A 20131-nucleotide genomic window follows, 5' to 3' on the forward strand; every position below is an offset into this window, starting at 1 on the left:
ATCGGTACACTAAATAATTAAAGAAATAATTAATAAATCATATTCAGCTATCTATAAAAGGACCCCTAATCCTTTTATTACATCTCACAGATAAAACTTATCATAAGATAACAATGGCGAGAGTACTAGTCTCTTCCTTGTTTTTGTTCTTAGCCATAGCCATTATTCAAGCTACACCAGAGTTAGGTTTATCAAACGACCATAATGCATTGGAAAGCATGATATTCGACACTGACGGTCTTAATCGCAAGAGCTTTCCAGAAGGATTTGTATTCGGAACTGCAACCTCTGCTTACCAGGTTGAGGGAATGACCGATAAGGCCGGTCGTGGTCCATGCATATGGGATATATTTGTAAAGCAACCAGGTAACAAATAATAATAGCCAATTCGAATTCGACAAAATAAAAGAACCGTACATTTAAGTTTTTTACATTTTTTGTTCTTCTTTATGGCATTAGGGATTATGGAAAACGGTGCTAATGCTGACATTACAGTCGATCAGTATCATCGATACAAGGTACATACATAATATACAAATTAATCTTTGATAAAAGATTTTGTTTGACATGATCATTTCTTATGGCAGGAGGATATTGATTTATTGGCTAAACTCAACTTTGATGCCTATCGATTTTCAATATCTTGGTCGAGAATATTTCCAAGTAATAAATTGTTTTGAAATGATAGATTTTTGTAAATATTAAAATATGTTTTTCTTGTTTAATTTGGTGATATTTTTTTTAGATGGCACGGGAGAGGTTAATGCAGCTGGAGTTGACTACTATAATAGATTAATTGATTACATGCTTGAAAAAGGTATAACATAAAAAGACAAATAAGAGTTGTTGTGTATGATATAACATAATTTGTTAAAAAATTTAAGGGATCATTTTGTGGTTTTAGGTATCACACCTTTTGCGAATCTTTATCACTACGATCTTCCTCAAGCTCTTGAAGATAGATATTTGGGTTGGCTTGACCGTCAAGTAGTGTAAGTGTTTATTTTAATGAAAATATGTCATATATTTATACTTCTCTTGTAAATATATATCATTTTTTCTAGTGACCTTAATATTTACTTGATTTTGACAGGACTGACTATGCTGATTATGCGGAATTTTGTTTTAAAACATTTGGTGACCGGGTAAAACAATGGATGACCTTCAACGAGCCTAAAGTTATTGCTCAATATGGATACGGTGACGGCTTACATGCTCCGGGAAGGTGCTCCAAGGAGTATGGAAACTGTACTGCAGGAAATTCCGCAACTGAATCGTATATTGTTGGCCATAATTTGTTATTGTCTCATGGAGCTGCAGTAAAAAGATATCGAGAAAAATATCAAGTAATCAACATTTTTCATTAAATTGACATTGACTTCACATTTTCTTAATACCATGTTTTCTAAGTGTCATTTGTTCTCTATATATTATAGGAACAACAAAAGGGAAGAATTGGTATTGTATGTGATTTTCATTGGTACGAACCATTAACGAGAGGAAAAGCTGACAACTATGCGGCTCAAAGAGCTAGAGATTTTCATCTTGGATGGTAAAAAAATTATAACCTACGTACATTAATAGTAGCTCCAATGTATTTAAAAATATAAAAGTATTATGTTTAAAATTGTTTGTTAACTTGCCTTATTTGATCACTATATCATAATTGTTCATAACCATATAGGTTTCTTCATCCCATAACTTATGGTGAATATCCAAGGACTATGCAAGAAATTGTTGGCGACCGATTACCTAATATTACAGAGGAGGACAGAAAATTGATCCAAGGATCTACCGATTTTGTTGGAATTAACCATTACACAACTTATTATATGTATTTTGATCGTAACCAACCTGAACCAGAAGTGCCAAGTTATCAGACCGATTGGCATGCTTCCTATGCAGGTAAGAACATTTATCCATTAATAAGAATAATTATTGTCATAATATGAAAAGAATAAAACTGATTCTGATGTATTCATTTTACAAATAATATTCTCTAACTCTTGTATTTGTAGGTGAAAAAAACGGAATACCACTTGGTCCTAAGGTAATAAGACTAATTACTTGTCACTTATAAGTTTATTTTTCATGTTTAAAGATATTTTTTTAATGTTTATCATGAACTGGTTTAGGCAAATTCGGATTGGCTGCGTGTCGTGCCATGGGGCATTTATAAAGCAATGATGTACGTAAGAGAGCGTTATGGACAACATAGCATTATCTTATCCGAGAGTGGTGCGTTACAATTAGTTTGATAAGTACATCTTTATCGTTTAAACAATATTTTCATTCTCATTATAATGTTTGATACTTGGCTTGCCTCGACAGGAATGGATGATCCCGGTAATTTCACAATTACTCAAGGCACAAATGACATTATGAGAATTAATTATTTCAAGTCATATTTAAGGGAATTGAAAAAATCAATTGACGATGGAGCAAGGGTGGAAGGCTATTATGCTTGGTCATTAGTTGACAACTTCGAATGGAGGGAGGGTTACACATCAAGATTTGGCATCACATATATCGACTATAACACTCTTGCCCGATATCCGAAGATGTCAGCTTACTGGTTTAAAGAATTCTGCAAAAAAACTTAAGATTAAGATTAGAAATGAACTTGTTCTAAATTATCTCTCTAGTTGTCTTAGAGTCATAAATAAATTAGTTTAGAACATTAGATAGTTTGTCAATCATTAGATTGTTCATTCTTTCTATTTTCCAATTTATTATGTTAACATTCATTTCTACTTAGTGGGTTCATTATTCTATATAAAACATCAGTGTTATGGTTCTTTATCCCTTGCTTAGTTATTCTATTTTGTATATGTGAATTAAGCAATGTCTAGATCATTTTCAACATTCCAATCTCAAATTGTTTTCAATCAACAAAATCATATCAATTGGAGCATGATCATCACACAACCCAAACTAGTAGCAGCATTAATTATTTCATCCCAAAATTCTAGATCTCAATCAATATCCAATTCATCAAATAAATTCAGCAAATTAGCCTTTAGAATCAATTTTATTCATTGCAAATTCTTCACGTAAACATATCTATTCGAAGAAGTTACTGATAAGTTATTCAATTTAATCCCTATTTTCTTTCCTTTTGAAACTTACTTATTTGGCTATTGGGCTGCAATCAAAGTTTTAGCTGAAAATTTGTAAAATCTGTTGAGTTTAACTTAAAAAATATTATATATATTTATCTATATAATTAAATATTTTATATATTAATAATTTTAAAAAACATATATATTTACATATAAAATTAATTAAAAAATAATAATAAGTAAATCACATTATAAAAAAACTTATATTTATAAAATTAATTATATTAATTAATTTATTTGAATAAATAATAATTTTATTAATTTATAAATATAAATTAACTCTTTTAATGTAAAATAGTAAAATTCTTGAAAGAATATCAAAGACTATAAAAATATGTTATTTTATCTCAACTATCCCTTATTTTAACTAAGATGATTTGAGTTTATCCAAAATAATTATCTATATATATATATATATATATATATATATATTAAATGATAAAATATATTATATTAATGTTATTTATTATAATTAATTAATTGTTATTTTATATTGTATATATGTCAAATATTAATATAATAAACATGAAAAATGGTTCACAAACTTGACGATTATAGTTAATTAGAAAATGATGTTTGCCTAATTCTTACCCAATAAATATAAACTATTAAAACTTTAACTAATAATAATTTACATTTTATATATTCAATAATAATAATTTATTTGTTTATTAAAAAAATCATTTCCTAAAACATAGAAGAAGAAAAAAGGAAGAGAGTAATTTTTTTTTAATTATTTAGTTTTTTTTATTGTATATATGTCAAATATTAATATAATAAACATGAAAAATTGTTCACAAACTTAACTTATTAATTAGCAAATGATGTTTGCCTAATTCTTACCCAATAAATATAAACTATTAAAGCTATAATTAATAATAATTTACATTTTATATATTCATAACAATACTTTATTTCCTTAATATTAAAAAAAAAATCATTTCCTAAAAAATAGAAGAAAAAGATTAAGAGAGTGTTCTTTATTACTTTTTATATTATTCTATTTTTTTGGGATAAAAGTTACTAAATATTTAAAAAGAAAATTTTGAAAATATAATATCCATAAGATTGATTCAAATAAATGTTTCCTAAAAACTACAATAGAGAAAGAATAGGTAAACTAAATAAATAATTAAAGAGATAATTTATAAATCATATTCAGCTATATATAAATAGACCATCAGTCCTTCCATCATATCTCACAGATAAAACTTATCATAAGATAACAATGACGAGAGTACTATTGTCTTCCTTGTTTTTGTTCTTAGCCATAGCCATTATTCAAGCTACACCAGAGTTAGGTTTATCAAACGACCATAATGCATTGGAAAGCATGATATTCGACACTGACGGTCTTAATCGCAAAAGCTTTCCAGAAGGATTTGTATTCGGAACTGCAACCTCTGCTTACCAGGTCGAGGGAATGACTGATAAGGCCGGTCGTGGTCCATGCATATGGGATATATTTGTAAAGCAACCAGGTAACAAATAATAATAGTCAATTCAATTTTGCAAAAATAAAAGAATGGTACATTTAAGTTTTTTACATTATCCTTTTTCTTTATGGCATTAGGAATTATGGCAAATGGTGCCAATGCCGACATTACAGTCGATCAATATCATCGATACAAGGTACATGAACATAAAATACAAATTAATCTTTGATAAAAGATTTTTTTTGACATGATCATTTTTTATGGCAGGAGGATATTGATTTATTGGCTAAACTCAACTTTGATGCCTACCGATTTTCAATATCTTGGTCAAGGATATTCCCAAGTAACAAATTATTTTGAAATGATACATTTGTGTAGATATTAAACTATTTTTCTCTTGTTGATTTTAGTTTAATTTTGTGTTATTGCTTTTTAGATGGCACGGGAGAAGTTAATGCAGCTGGGGTGGACTACTATAATAGATTAATTGATTACATGCTTGAAAAAGGTATAACATAAAAAGACAAATAAGAGTTATTGTGTATGATATAACATAATTTGTTAATAATTTTAAGGGATCGTTTTGTGGTTGTAGGTATCACGCCTTTTGCGAATCTTTATCACTATGATCTTCCTCAAGCTCTTGAAGATAGATATTTAGGTTGGCTTGACCGTCAAGTAGTGTAAGTGTTTATTTTAATGAAAATATGTCATCTATTTATACTTCTCTCGTAAATATATATATTTTTTCTAGTGATCTTAATATTTACTTGATCTGACAGGACTGACTATGCTGATTATGCGGAATTTTGTTTTAAAACATTTGGTGACCGGGTAAAACAATGGATGACCTTCAATGAGCCTAAAGTTATTGCTCAATATGGATACGGTGACGGCTTACATGCTCCGGGAAGGTGCTCCAAGGAGTATGGAAACTGTACTGCAGGGAATTCTGCAACTGAATCGTATATTGTTGGCCATAATTTGTTATTATCTCATGGAGCTGCAGTCAAAAGATATCGAGAAAAATATCAAGTAATCAACATTTTTCATTAAATTTACAATGACCTCACATTTTCTTAATACCATGCTTTCTAAGTGTCATTTGTTCTATATATTATATATAGGAACAACAAAAGGGAAGGATTGGCATTGTATGTGATTTTCATTGGTACGAACCATTAACGAGAGGAAAAGCTGATAATTATGCGGCTCAAAGAGCTAGAGATTTTCATCTTGGATGGTAAAAAAATTATAACCTACACTAATGTTATGTATTTCGTTTACTGTAGCTCCTATGTATTTAAAAGTATAAAAGTATTATGTTAAAAAATTGTTTGATTAACTTGCCTTATTTGATCACTATGCCATAATTGTTCATAACCATATAGGTTTCTTCATCCCATAACTTATGGTGAATATCCAAGGACTATGCAAGAAATTGTTGGCGACCGACTACCTAATATTACAGAGGAGGACAGAAAATTGATCCAAGGATCTACCGATTTTGTTGGAATTAACCATTACACAACTTATTATATGTATTTTGATCGCAACCAACCTGAACCAGTAGTGCCAAGTTATCAGACCGATTGGCATGCTTCCTATGCAAGTAAGAACATTTATCTATTAATAAGAATAATTAATTTCATAATATGAAAAGAATAAAACTGATGCTGATGTATTCATTTTACAAATAATATTCTCTACCTCTTGTATTTGTAGGTGAAAAAAACGGAATACCACTTGGTCCTAAGGTAATAAGACTAATTACTTGTCACTTATAAGTTTCTATTTCATGTTTAAAGATATTTTTTTAATGTTTATTATGAACTGGGTTAGGCAAATTCGGATTGGCTGCGTGTAGTGCCATGGGGCATTTATAAAGCAATGATGTACGTAAAAGAGCGTTATGGACAACATAGAATTATCTTATCCGAGAGTGGTGCGTTACAATTAGTTTGATAAGTACATCTTTATCGTTTAAACATTATTTTCATTCTCATTATAATGTTTGATACTTGGCTTGCCTCGACAGGAATGGATGATCCCGGTAATTTCACAATTACTCAAGGCACAAATGACATTATGAGAATTAATTATTTCAAGTCATATTTAAAGGAATTGAAAAAATCAATTGACGATGGAGCAAGAGTTGAAGGCTACTATGCTTGGTCATTAGTTGACAACTTCGAATGGAGGGAGGGTTACACATCAAGATTTGGCATCACATATATCGACTATAACACTCTTGCCCGATATCCGAAGATGTCAGCTTACTGGTTTAAAGAATTTTGCAAAAAATCTTAAGATTGAGATTAGGAATGAGTGTGTTCTGAATGATCTCTTATTAAATAAACTAATTTAGAACATTAGATAAGTTGTCTATCATTAGATAGCTAGTTCTTTCTATTTTTCAATTTATCATGTCATCATTCATTTCTCCTTAGTGGATGAATTATTCAATATAAAACATTAGTATTATGGTTTTCTTCCCTTGCAAAAAGTTATTGTCAATATGAATAACACCTTCTTCTTCTTTTTATATGTGTGGACATATATTTACAAATAAATAGAATACAATTAATAAACATTCTATATATATATATATACCCTAAAATTCATGTATTAATGAATAATTATAAATGTTTGTATTTTTACAATTAATTTATTAAAATCTTTGATGGGTTGTTCCATTTGAAACTAATTTCTTTTTTTGATAATAAAGTTAATAATAATTAACTTAAACAACTTAATTAAATCTACCAGTTAAGTAATTTATATATAAGATAAGATAAAAAAAAGTTTGGTGAAAAAGGTGATTATCATAATAAATTGATTCATGTGCTGAGGCGGAGGCATTATCCAAAATTATCACCACCTCTCTATGAGTAGTATCTATCATATGATTCAGTGTTAATCTTCTTCTCTAGATTGTTCAAATCCTTAATCCTTGATTGTACAAAGATTAACACGGAATAGTGTTATGGCGACAAGTTTGATGAAATTGGCGAGGTTAGCTTCTGTTTCATCGACATGGAAGAAGGGATTCTCAACAATCAGTAGCAACTCCATGGAAGGGAAGTCGATTAATCTCTACACCGCCATCAATCAAGCTCTTCACATTGCATTAGATACTGATCCTCGGTATGTTCTAGTTGTGGCGTGCTTCATTGATAATCAGTTGCTGCTGCCAATTTTTATCATCTATGGCCTTTTGTATCGAATTTTTATGCCCTTCTGTTTGATTGCTAGAATAATCTAGAACGCAGAATCTTTACTTATGACGGTTGCTTCCAACAGAAAACTTTTTTTGTTTATGTTTATGTTTTTGTTATTGATACTTTGATCTTGAATTATTTAGCTATATAGCTCTATTATCTAGACCTCAGTCTCGATTTACTATTAGCATTATCTCGGTGTTTTGCACTTTTCTAAAGAAGATTATTGGAGCTTTCAGTTCATATGTATTTGGGGAAGATGTGAGCTTTGGTGGAGTTTTTCGATGCACAACTGGATTAGCTGAACGATTTGGTAAACAAAGAGTTTTCAACACCCCTCTGTGTGAACAGGTATTCCTACAATTCAGTACTTGTTTTGAAGCATGTAACATAATAAATCAATCTAGGATTTAGGTGCAACTGATTCACTGTATTGTATCCACTTGATTATCATCTTTGAAATTCTTATACCAGTATTATGATTTCTAGGGCATTGTTGGATTTGGTATTGGTCTGGCAGCAATGGTATGTTTATTTTTTACTTGGACAGACACATTAGATAAGATGATTCATTGATTTGTTCTACATAAATCAAGTTGTTGTGACTGATTTTCTAGGACAATCGAGCTATAGTTGAAATACAGTTTGCAGATTATATATATCCTGCTTTTGATCAGGTAATGTGTTTATCAGATATCTCTATGCTTTGTAGTACCTTTTTTGTATCTCAATCAAACAGTTTAGTGTGCTTCTTAGATTGTCAATGAAGCAGCTAAATTTAGATACCGAAGTGGAAACCAGTTCAATTGTGGAGGTAGTTTTTTTTTTAGAGAATGGCATTTTGTGAGTTGAGTTGAACTCTACTACACTGATGCAGTAAATTGCATTGTTGGTCAGGTTTGACGATAAGAGCTCCCTATGGTGCTGTGGGTCATGGAGGGCATTATCACTCACAATCCCCTGAAGCTTTTTTCTGCCATGTTCCTGGTATTAAGGTAAGGATTCTGTTTTAGTAAAGCAGTTGCCTTAAGTCTTTAACAGGAAAAAATAAAAGCTTCAAAGGGGTTTATGGTTTTTATGTGATATGTTGGTTTGATAAGTGATCAGTTCTTTTAGATTGTATTTGATTCACTTCTTTTTCTTCGATAATTATTTGTCCAACAAAGACTACTATGGTCTGTTAGATTGGATTTCATTGAATTACAGTAAGGATTTACTGTGGTTCTTCTGCAGGTAGTTATCCCACGAAGCCCTAGGGAAGCAAAGGGCTTATTATTGTCTTGCATCCGCGATCCAAATCCAGTAGTCTTTTTTGAACCAAAGGTTTACCTCTAAAACTTTTATCCTTTTGGGGAAAATACATAATAAACAATTTAGATCTGATGAAATTTTCAGTGGCTTTATCGCTTGGCTGTAGAAGAAGTTCCTGAGGAAGACTACATGCTGCCATTATCAGAGGCTGAGGTAAATCTTGAAGAAATCATGGGGTTAATTTCTGAAAGAAGAAAATAACTTAACCTAGTTGGTAAATTATGAAGGTGATTAGAGAAGGCAATGACATTACATTGGTGGGTTGGGGAGCTCAGCTGTCCATCATGAAAGAAGCTTGCGTTGAGGCAGAAAAGGTTTGTTTTATTAACATTTTAGGATGATAGAGTTCAAGAATTATGATGATTGATGACAATATGAATGGCGGGCTTCTGTTACAGGATGGAATATCATGTGAACTGATAGATCTAAAGACTTTGATACCATGGGACAAGGAAACAGTGGAAGCTTCTGTTAAGAAGACAGGAAGACTTCTGGTTGGTATATCCTTTTTTTTTTTCAGAAATCCAACAGAAAACAAAGTGTTACACAAATTTAGACAAGATTTCATCAAATAAGTGATTTGTCTTGTAGATTAGTCATGAAGCTCCAATAACTGGTGGATTTGGTGCTGAGATTTCGGCTTCTATTGTTGAACGTTGTTTCTTGAGGGTAATTGATTAAACAATATCTCCCTTTTTCTTCCTTCAATAAAGGAAATTCAGTTATTTCTTGATCTAGAGCAGTTTTGAGCTAATAATTCTCGTCCATGCAGTTGGAAGCACCTGTGGCTAGAGTTTGCGGACTCGACACTCCTTTCCCACTTGTTTTCGAACCATTCTATATGCCGACAAAGAACAAGGCATGTCATTTTTAACATTTTCTCAAAACTTTTGGAGCTTTATGATTTTTCTAAAGTGTTTTTTTTTCTCTTTATGAAGATCTTGGATGCAATCAAATCCACAGTGAATTTCTAGACAACAGCTCGGATATAGGATACAGTAGGCTGTTTGTTCTCTGTATAAACTATCAAGTAACTGCTATTTGTACATGAAACAGTCTGATCTATGCTTGTTGAATTTGATTATTAATAAACCACTTTGTTTGATTTTAACCACATTTTATTCTTGTGACAGACTAAAGCATGATAAATTTCAAGGTAAATAAAGGGTATTTAAATTAAGCATGCGTGAATAGGAAAAAGTTAAAGAACAAAACACTAAAATAAGGGAAAATTGCACTCCATTAATTTGTCCAACCATGCACAAATAAGAGCTCATGAGGATGCATGCAGTTTGTGACTCTGCATATATCTATTTTTAATTATGTCTCTATTATTGTATATTATTAAACTACAATTGCAATACAACGCAAAAAAAAAACAAAAAAAAAAACTTGATTCCAAACCAACTTTCATTAGTTCCCATTGAAGCAGGTGACAAACCATCTCTTTTTTTTTCCTTTTTTTTTTATCTTAGCCACAAACATTTGAACTGATACTTCCCCCCCATTGAACAATCATCATTTTCATATAGTATTTACAGTTTCATCAGTTTTCATAATTGTCACCCCCTCCTACTCCCCCTCCTCCATCAAACAAAGCCCCCTTCCCCCGTTTCCGATGACTTTCACCCACCAGTAAGCCGGTCGATCTGCCACAAAGTTAAAAACTTTTAGGCCTTGTTCGAATTGGGGTTTATTTAAATAAACCTTGTTCAGATTTGGATTATGAAAATTTGGCTCATTTGAATAGATAATTTGATGGGGTTACTTGAAGATTATTCAAATATTGTGTAGGAAATAATATACAATTCCATTTACCATTGTTGATTTTTCCTGAATTCAGTAAGCACGGGGTAAATATTCTCAAAGGCTGTGTAAGTTTCATCTCTCACCTGAACAAAAACAGAAGAGCATTAATAACACCTTAAAAAAACACAACAGTATCTACTAATCTTTACCTTAGCTCCAGTGAGAACAATTTTTCCAGAAACAAAAATGAGAAGCACAATCTTCGGTTGCTTCATACGATAAATTAACCCGGGAAACAATTCTGGCTCATACTGCAGCCAACAACAATTAATACTATATTGCATAATAATATATGTACAGTATATGTAATGTAGTTATCTCCAAAAATTACTACTGTCCATTAATTTTAAAGAATAATGTCCTGTGAATGAGTTAATTCGGCAAATTGATCAACAAAGTAGTACTCGGGTCTTAAGCAATCCTTACACTTGAAAAGGCACCATGGGAATACGCAAGACCTTCAAGTCTGATGGGAAATTTAACATCGCATGAGGCAACAATGTTCTGAATTTTAAAATCCTATCACCAGAAAGAAGCCCACCAAAAGAAAACATATGAATAAAGAAATATGGTACATGAGCTTTTCCATGTATGGATGGATGAGAAAGAGAACACAATTGAATACCTTGAATTTAGCAGGGAAACCAAGTTTCTGAATAATTCGAGCATACTGAAAAAAATGATAAACTGTGTAAACAAATATGATAAAACTAATGGTAATTTAAATATGTCCTCCCCGAGCCATTAGATAAACAACATGCTACCTTTCTGGCTGCCAATTTTGATTGTTGCTCACTTTTTGCTCCTGTACAAACCTGAAGAGAACACTCAGATTAGAGAAGATAGTTAAAAGGGTAACAAACATATTCAGAGATGTACGCATATATCTTTTCAAAGAAAAAGAATTCATTCTAAAGGTACTTTTAACAAGGACTGGTGAAGTGTCCAGGGGAGAGTATTACCCTACCCTAGACTTCATGACAACATACAACATCCTTGAGAATTGAGATAATACAATTATTCAATTAGTTGAGACAATAATTCTATGAGCAGAATTACACTTACCATCTTTCCTGATGCAAATATCAGAGCAGTAGTTTTTGGTTCTCTAATCCTCATGATAACAGCAGCAAAACGCTGAAAATCCAAAAAGAAAAGAAATTTGTGTGATTGCATGAAACAAATATAGAGGTATGAACGTCTAATTTGTGAAGAACGCAAGAAATGAGACAATATTCCCAAACTGGCGCCAATATCTTAGACCTTAGGTATAATTGGTTATATAAAACAAAGGAATATAGCTCCATGAAACAGAAACAAATTGTGCATGCCTTGGGATTATATTCAGCATTGCGAGCTTGAAGGGCGATGGCTTTAAGATCCAACTTGCAGTCCAAGTTTACAGTTGAAACAATATTCCTGCATGGAGTTCTTTGAGATCAAACACATGAAGAAATATGACTACTCATCTCTAACACGTGTTTCATATAGAAGCTGCTCTGGATCTTTATGCAATTGTTTAACAGTCAATACAAACAATTTACAGTCTGAACTTAATGAATGCAAATTTTCCAATTTCCACAAGTCTTTATTTAGCCAGACAAACTAAATCTAAGTTAACAACATGAATAATATCTACAGTTATAAGCAGCATCATAGTAATAAGATCATTGGTTACTAGCCATGGACATACTTAACTTTGCAGTTTGTTTCTCAAATATATAATACCACAAGCCTGGTTACAAGTACTCCCTAGTTTAGTCAATGCTAATTACCTGCTCTAAGAACCTGACCGACAGTTTAACACCAATTTATGAAATCACAATGTTATGGGAAGTGTCCGATTACACATACACATGAAAGACCGTACAAACAAGAGATCATTGATTGTATATAATGCTAACCCTAGTGAAATTTTTTTGCATCCCGGTCATGACACAAGGCAACAGAAAGCATCTATGTATTATGATTGGTGAAGACTCACTGAAGAGTAGGGACAATCCCAGATGGATGTCTCGTTAGATCCACTGGTTGACTACCTTCCATCGCCTGTTCAGCCATCTAAATCTGGAGCTCAGATGATGAAACTGCTTCAACCCCATGGTCAATTATGATCCAAGATCAAACAATACAAAAGAAAAGAAAAAGGGTAAATCAGAAATAGATAAGACGGTACTATTTTCATTCCAACTCAAGAAAATCAAGAAACAGATGCGTGCTTATACAGTAAGTAAGTAGTACATCAGATCATATAAAAAAAAACCCATTGACTAAAAGGGGGGAGGGGAGACAGATAGATAGATAAATAAATAGATCAAGCTGATAATATAATTGGATCTGGTGGGTTACAGCTTGAAAGAAACAACACAGGACATGGTAGCGGTTGAATAATTTGTAAGGAAATCAGAAAAGTTATATATATTGAGGAGAAGATGAAATCGTAAATCTAGGGTTTGATGATTTGAGTTTGGTAGAGAAAGAAAGAGAGAGTACTTGTTTCTTATAAGCGAGCAGAGATCTTGGTGGACGAGAGGGAGAAGAAGAGCGGGTAAAGAATTTGAAAGATGTTGTCTTTTATAATGAGATAGAAAGAAAGATTTATAGTCTCTCTCGGGCAAGAGATGATATATATAAGAGGAGAGGCTTGGGACGAACGAACAGCTGATACATATATAGAGAGAGAAACAACCTATCTTATATCAAGAAGAAGAGAGATGAGAGAGAAACAACCTATCCCCCTTCTTATGAAGGCGTCAAAACGCGTCGCTATTTTTCGGCTTTTTCCCCAAAATACCCTTCGCATAACGCTGCGTTTGCGTTCTGAGGGCGGGCGATTATCCTTTTTATCTTTTATATATATATATATATTATAATAATTTGGAAGGTGTCATTCACGCGCTCACCAAAGTAAGCGGCGGGTAGAATAGAAGTTCTCGCGGGTCGGGTCTTCGGGCGGGCGGGCGTAAAATTCTCATGGGTCTTATTATAAAAAATTCATTATGATGTTTTTCTTTCTCATCTATTCATTATGATCTGTTCTTCGTAGATTAATTTAATTGATAAGTGGATGTAGATCATCAAACTTGTAAGTCTCTGTAAATGTCGATCTAATATTGAAATCATCCATGTTTTATGCCTTAAAAGTAGTTTCATTTTCCTTAATGTGGTTTAATCAGGATGTTGGGTTTTCTTGATTCAAATTCTAACACTATATTATTCAATCCTTAAAAAGAATAAATTCAGATAATGGAAATTGAATGAAATTGCACACTGAACAAGTTTAATCAGTAATGCAGATATAATAATAATGTCTTGCTATTCTCTGTTGGGAACAAAGATATACACATGGTTAGTTGAAAGAATTGAAGGAAGAGATGCTCCTCAAAATTTTCAGATACCTATCTCCTTTTGATTTGCATAGTTCTAGAAGCTATTGGCATAATTGTTGTCCCTTTACTCAGCTGCAAGAAATTTATACAAATGAGAGAACCAGAGGTATTTCCAACAGCATTCATTGTTGATATCAAAGTTCAGGTACATTTCCCCACATTTGAGTCTGGTGATCTTATTCTTAGTGATGATGGTGGGTACCTTTAGCAGCACCACCACTTATAAAGTTGTGGCAATCTCAAGTTATGCCCGTATCGAATATAGAATCTAATGAGCTTTCAGACATAAGACTAGTTATAGTGACTGAGATCATACATGAAGGAAAAAAAGAGAAGGAAGGAATTGAGATAGAGGCAGATGCTAAGGTGGAAAAAGAACAAGGAACAAAGAACCCAGTAATAAATACAGATTTTATGTTGTTCTTATGGATGAATACTTGTGGAACTACTCCAGCATTGGTTTATACAAACAACATGGGATGAATATTTCAATCTCAACTTAAAAGCTACACACCTTCTGTTTGTTTTGTTAGTATTGTCTTCAACAGTTAGTTTCTTTAGGAGGGAATACAAGGTATCAACTTATCTTATATGACCAAAATCTTAGGAAAGATGAGCATTACTTAATTTTTTTTCACAAAAAGAAAATAATAAGAATTAGAATTCATCACTTGTATAACTTGTGTATTTCAGGAGCCCTAATTGCGATTATCCTGATTCCAATGCCTGGTTCATATTTCTTACTTACAAGTGAAAGTAGCATCAGCAAACAATCATTATATATAGGAGCCTGCAATGGAGTCTTAAATTCAATAACCTTAGCCAGCCAGCCACATCATGTGAGATTTTTGAACATTAAGTCAGAATCTTGTTCTCACAAATTAATATTCTATTTGGTACTGTGCTCTTTGGGCAAATAGATGCACTCCTATATGACAATGAGATTGAAATTGGAAAGAGCTATCAGTCAGGAAACATTTATCAACTGGGGATCTATATATTCTGCAGTTAAGAATTAGGAAATTTTATAAATAATCAGAGTTGATAGATTGTCAGGTTCTATAAAATTTTATTCTCAGCAGAAGATGATTCCAATTCATTTTTATAAACATAGACTTAAAATTAATCATCTTCCTCTATGCTAATTTATATCACACTCTTCTTCTCGTTCCATATAAATAAATTGCAAAACCTTGATAAAGATATATCTTCTTACACGTAGCTTATAGTTTAAGTGTTTAATTATAAATATTCTTTCGTTTTTTCTTCAACTTTAAAGGACCTAACACTAACTTAAAAGACCCAGTGGATTTCTTCATCCTAGTCCGAAGGTTTAATTTTTTTTAAAAAGCAATCAAGAGAGAAATTAAATTTTAATCCAATAAAATTTATATATATATGTTAATTTATTCATGTTTTATCTTGATTTAATAGTTTAAATAATTAAAAACTATTTCATATATATCTAAATAAATAGGTAATATATATTTAAATAATAAAATGTATTTAATATTATACTTTTGATATTTTTAAATAATTGATAAATGTTATTATAAATATATATATATATTTACACAAAAATACTATAATATCAAATTATAATTATTAAAAAAATTAACAAATAATATTATTGTTTAACAAATAATAAATATGAATATATTAGTTACTATAATATAAAATTATTATTGTTAAATAAAAATAACCAATAATATAGTTTAACAAATAATATATATGAATATACATGAATAATTTTGATACAAACTAGAGAGAAAAGCTTTGGAGATTTTCGACGAGGATTTTCTGGCGACGGAATCTTGAATTTCTTCCCCAAGTATGTGCACATCCTCATATTTAACAAGAATCGCGTTGTAATCAAGATCGTCTGGCACGTTCGGCACAATCGGCACAATCAACACGGTCGCGCGATTCGGTTGATTTGGTAGTCGGAGTAAAGATTGGCGACACATATGGCACGTTCGACATATCGGGAAAAATTGTCTAGGGTTATAAGTTGCGAAATTAAGAAATATCGGCTAGGGTTTGAACAAGGTCGTTGTTCAAGATTGTTGCTCTTACTTTAATCCCTTATTCTAAAGTCTTATTAGAATATGGGTAAAGAAAAATCAATAAGGCAAAAAAAATGCAAGATTTTGTTTTAAAGGAATAAAAAAATTGTAGAGAAGGAAATTAACAAAATAATTGAATAAGTAATTAATAAAAAAAGTGGAGAAAAGTAATAAAAACTTAATTGCTGCTCAAAATCCTTTAGAAAATAATGCATGAAATAAGGAGTTTGGATGATAGGGTATAATAAAATGGCCAATTTATTTGGACTAAAAATCAAATTACTAAACTTCTGATGCATTATAAGAAAAAAAAAAAGGTTGTATTTAGTAAGGAGAAAATGCAAAACACAACCATCCAACTTAACATTCATTATCTACAGGACTGAAGTTTACTCAAGAATGATGAATATAAAGTGGTAGTAAAATGGTATGTTGAAATAATGAGGGAGTTAATGAAGGCTCCTAAATTAAATATATACTATCAGAAATAATTCTATATGGAAAATTAATGAAGTATGAAAAAACAATATTGGGAAAAGGCTGAAGATCATGCATACAAAGGAAATTGTGTTTTGTAGTAGAAAAGTGGAGTAGAGGTACTGTATTCTCCTTTCGAATTTAAATTGTCTATTGTAGTAGAAGAAAATGTGTTAAAAAATGAAAAAATGTAGTGATGGGAAACTGCATATGAAATAATAGAGTTTTCTTCTCAGTCACCAAAGAGACACTTATTAAGCAATGGGAGAAAAAAGAACTGAAGAAAATTTCAGCAAATATATATGATCTCTATTTTCTGAAATCCAAAAAGGGATGAAATCCGGATAAAATTCTAAAAAAACGGGCATGCATATATTGGATCCAATTGCATGAAGTTAGAATGATGGTCTAAAGATTTGAACATATTAAGCAAACCTAAGGAAATAGCTCAGATATGGTTCAAACTTTGGAATATCTCTGCACACATGTATAATATAGAAGATTTTAGTCATTTTGCATATTTATTGTGTATACCATTATATATGAACTCACTTACTAAAGGAGAATAACATCTTTCATATGCTAGAATTAGCATTGAGGTGAAACCTCGAAACACATTGCCAGATAAAATGATAGTGGTTAACAAAAAGAAAAATCTACTGTCATGAGAATCATTTATGAGTGGAGGACACACAGATGTTCATTCTGTAGTACTTTCCAATATGCCAGCACGAAATATGTTCAAATAAGGAAGAAGAGGAGTATAAAATATTGAAAGTCCAGAAAGAAAAAAATCAGAAAAATAAAATAGATGAGTCTAACATCAAACAGCAAAATGTGGAAGAAGAGCAAGAAGTTGAATCAAAGGACTCTAAAAATGAAAAAAAATTCTCAAACAAGTCAAGTTGTAGTAGAGAAAACTAGAGAGAAGATACTCAGACTAATCAAGCTGAAGTAGAGGATATCAAGGCTGATGTAGATGATACCAAAGCTGATTCTGAAAGAAACAAAGTCAAGAATCCTGAAATTCAAGTAGATGATAACAAAGATAAAAATCTTGAAAACCTGAAAAAAGAACTATTTAGATCAGATTAACACGTGTCTTACAAAGAAAGATTACACAATGAGAATAAGTAAGTCTCATTATATTCTTCAATTTAATCTTCTTACATCGCAAAAGGAAAGGGGAGGAGAAAGGGAAGAAGGTCTTATGACACAACATGTTTATATAGAAATAAACACCCTCTCAAATTGTATTCTTTTCGTTTGTAATCTATATTTTTTGTTTTTGTGAATGTTACTATTCATTTTTTTAGGCTCTTTTGATTGTTATCTTTTAAATATAACTAGGTTTTGTATAGCTTTAATTCTTAACCCTCTCAAATTTGGAAATTATAATGAAATGGTATTAATCGTTTCAAAAAATATGAATATATATATTCTTTTCATTAATTAAAATATTTCTCACCTAATAAGTATCTTTCTCAATTTTTCATATTTTGTTTCTCACTAAACATATAAAATTTATAATGTCTTATCAATAATTTTAATATTTATATATATATAAACAAAAATATTATAAAAGTAGTACTTTATATATTGTCTAATCAATAATAATAATTCATTTTTCTTTTATAATTATTTTTATTATTATTTTCTTTCTAATAATATATATATATATATATATATATTTTCATCATTAATTTTGAATAAATATATTTTATTTATTATCATAAATATTTATTTTTCACTCATTTATAATATATATATATATATATTATATTTTCTGATCGTATAAATATATATTTTTTAACTTAATGTTATATAAATATTTTATTCACTCAATAAATATATATATATATATATATATATATATATATAAATAAAAGCTTTAACACATTAAACAAATTTCTTTATTTTTATAATATATATATAATTATTTTTCTCCTAATTATTATATATATAACATTTCATATATATAATAAAAATATTATATCTCACTCCTAATTATAAAAATATCTACCTTCATTTATTTCTCAATATATAATATAAATCATTTATTTCTTATTTTTTTAATATATAATATATATATATATATAATAAAAATAATTTTATATCTCATAAATTTTTAATATATAATATATATATTCTCTCGTCATATATATATATATATATATATATATATATATATATATATATATATATATATATATATATATATAAATATATATATATATATATAAATATATATATATATCTTTTTCTTAATTTTTATTTATATATATATAATATTTTCTTTTTATGATATGTTTGTTAAAATAATAATTAATTAACTGGTGGTGAAACAATTTGCATATACGAAATTATAAAACTATTTCAATAATTTTAAATAATTTAGTGATTAAAATATTTATATTTCATGTTTGAGACCAGTGAGATAATGAGATTAGTGGACAATTAAGAAATTAGTATTTTGTCGAAGGATAAAAGGTGTATAACACAAATGATATATTGGTGACAGGACTCAGGAGTATGAAAAATGTCAAAAGATTATAGGTAAATTAATATTGGTTGTTGAAGGATAAAAATGATGAGAATTTATTGTTCATTTGTCGGGATAAAGGGCCGGTAATAAAGAAGATATTGATGGTTAAAAATGATTGAGGTTGATTGGCAGTTTATTGAGACGATAAAGATACATATGAAAATGTGTGAGTGAGATGAAAAGTCGATTAAGATGATTTGTGGTTAGTTTTACGAGAGGTAAGAGGTGTTTGAAGTTGTAACACGAGATGAGATGTTAATTGAGATTTTGTAGTTAGTTTGCCGAAATGACACTAATAAAAAAAACATTAATACCGAACGATTTTCCGCTCGATAATACCTTGATTTTCAATCGGTATAGAAAAATACTAATTGGATTTAATACGATCGTAACCAATCGCTAAAAGTTTTCACGATAATATAAATTCAAGAAATATCGATTGGTTATTAATCAATCAGTATAGTAAAACATTGTTGGGTTAATAACCAATCGGTATAGAAAAACACAAATTGGTTAATAACCAATCGGTATAGAGAAACAATGAATAATCAATCCGTATAGAGAAACACCGATTGGACTTTAACCAATCGGTATATGGAACACCGAGAAACACCGATTGGACTTTAACCAATCTATGTAGGCAGCGCCGACCTTGGGGTAAGCTCGGCAAGCCCTCGGGCTAGGGCAGCCCACTCCTTAGGACAACCCATTTATTAAAAACGGGAAGCTATTTAGTTAAATTTATTGTAATTTTT

The 20131-nt window shown here is 30.4% G+C and overlaps 4 protein-coding genes across 4 annotated transcripts; 3 read left to right on the plus strand and 1 right to left on the minus strand.

Moving 5' to 3' along the window:
- Window positions 1–113: 113 nt before the first annotated feature.
- LOC124925256 (beta-glucosidase 44-like) lies at window positions 114–2603 on the plus strand. Its single transcript, XM_047465226.1, has 11 exons — window positions 114–366; window positions 460–518; window positions 588–663; window positions 746–817; window positions 905–992; window positions 1094–1346; window positions 1437–1552; window positions 1685–1905; window positions 2019–2050; window positions 2136–2238; window positions 2332–2603. The coding sequence occupies exons 1-11, from the start codon at window positions 114–116 to the stop codon at window positions 2601–2603; spliced, it is 1545 nt and encodes a 514-aa protein (XP_047321182.1).
- A 1747-nt stretch (window positions 2604–4350) lies between these two features.
- On the plus strand, window positions 4351–6868 carry LOC124925257 (beta-glucosidase 44-like). Its single transcript, XM_047465227.1, has 11 exons — window positions 4351–4603; window positions 4696–4754; window positions 4826–4901; window positions 4995–5066; window positions 5154–5241; window positions 5341–5593; window positions 5686–5801; window positions 5950–6170; window positions 6284–6315; window positions 6401–6503; window positions 6597–6868. Exons 1-11 carry the CDS (start codon window positions 4351–4353, stop codon window positions 6866–6868), a joined length of 1545 nt encoding a protein of 514 aa, XP_047321183.1.
- Window positions 6869–7416: 548 nt separating this feature from the next.
- Window positions 7417–10204, plus strand: LOC124925674 (2-oxoisovalerate dehydrogenase subunit beta 1, mitochondrial). Its single transcript, XM_047465746.1, has 13 exons — window positions 7417–7705; window positions 8019–8130; window positions 8269–8304; window positions 8397–8456; window positions 8536–8593; window positions 8677–8774; window positions 9013–9102; window positions 9175–9243; window positions 9318–9404; window positions 9489–9584; window positions 9682–9759; window positions 9863–9949; window positions 10029–10204. Exons 1-13 carry the CDS (start codon window positions 7545–7547, stop codon window positions 10062–10064), a joined length of 1068 nt encoding a protein of 355 aa, XP_047321702.1. The 5' UTR covers window positions 7417–7544; the 3' UTR covers window positions 10065–10204.
- A 90-nt stretch (window positions 10205–10294) lies between these two features.
- LOC124925673 (TATA-box-binding protein) lies at window positions 10295–13595 on the minus strand. The gene is made up of 10 exons (XM_047465745.1): window positions 13393–13595; window positions 12884–12986; window positions 12231–12318; window positions 11965–12036; window positions 11664–11714; window positions 11525–11569; window positions 11326–11418; window positions 11049–11150; window positions 10909–10982; window positions 10295–10739 (listed from the first exon to the last, which is right to left on the minus strand). Coding segments are annotated over exons 2-10 (603 nt in total). The 5' UTR covers window positions 12961–12986; window positions 13393–13595; the 3' UTR covers window positions 10295–10738.
- Between the last annotated feature and the right edge of the window lie 6536 nt (window positions 13596–20131).

Source organism: Impatiens glandulifera, chromosome 2 (assembly GCF_907164915.1).
Source record: "Impatiens glandulifera chromosome 2, dImpGla2.1, whole genome shotgun sequence".
NCBI lineage: Eukaryota > Viridiplantae > Streptophyta > Magnoliopsida > Ericales > Balsaminaceae > Impatiens > Impatiens glandulifera.

Bases quoted from the DNA above. Each gene is read 5' to 3' on its own strand.
- LOC124925256 (XM_047465226.1), top strand. From the start codon at position 114: ATGGCGAGAGTACTAGTCTCTTCCTTGTTTTTGTTCTTAGCCATAGCC. The intron at 664-745 runs GTAATAAATTGT...TATTTTTTTTAG, and splicing joins TTGGTCGAGAATATTTCCAA to ATGGCACGGGAGAGGTTAAT. The intron at 993-1,093 runs GTAAGTGTTTAT...TGATTTTGACAG, and splicing joins TGGCTTGACCGTCAAGTAGT to GACTGACTATGCTGATTATG.
- LOC124925257 (XM_047465227.1), top strand. From the start codon at position 4,351: ATGACGAGAGTACTATTGTCTTCCTTGTTTTTGTTCTTAGCCATAGCC. The intron at 6,171-6,283 runs GTAAGAACATTT...TTGTATTTGTAG, and splicing joins TTGGCATGCTTCCTATGCAA to GTGAAAAAAACGGAATACCA. The intron at 6,316-6,400 runs GTAATAAGACTA...GAACTGGGTTAG, and splicing joins GAATACCACTTGGTCCTAAG to GCAAATTCGGATTGGCTGCG.
- LOC124925674 (XM_047465746.1), top strand. From the start codon at position 7,545: ATGGCGACAAGTTTGATGAAATTGGCGAGGTTAGCTTCTGTTTCATCG. The intron at 8,594-8,676 runs GTAGTTTTTTTT...ATTGTTGGTCAG, and splicing joins AAACCAGTTCAATTGTGGAG to GTTTGACGATAAGAGCTCCC. The intron at 9,244-9,317 runs GTAAATCTTGAA...TAAATTATGAAG, and splicing joins TGCCATTATCAGAGGCTGAG to GTGATTAGAGAAGGCAATGA.
- LOC124925673 (XM_047465745.1), bottom strand. From the start codon at position 12,960: ATGGCTGAACAGGCGATGGAAGGTAGTCAACCAGTGGATCTAACGAGA. The intron at 12,037-12,230 runs GCATGCACAATT...TTGGATTTTCAG, and splicing joins ATGCTGAATATAATCCCAAG to CGTTTTGCTGCTGTTATCAT. The intron at 10,983-11,048 runs GTAAAGATTAGT...GTTTTTGTTCAG, and splicing joins TTGTTCTCACTGGAGCTAAG to GTGAGAGATGAAACTTACAC.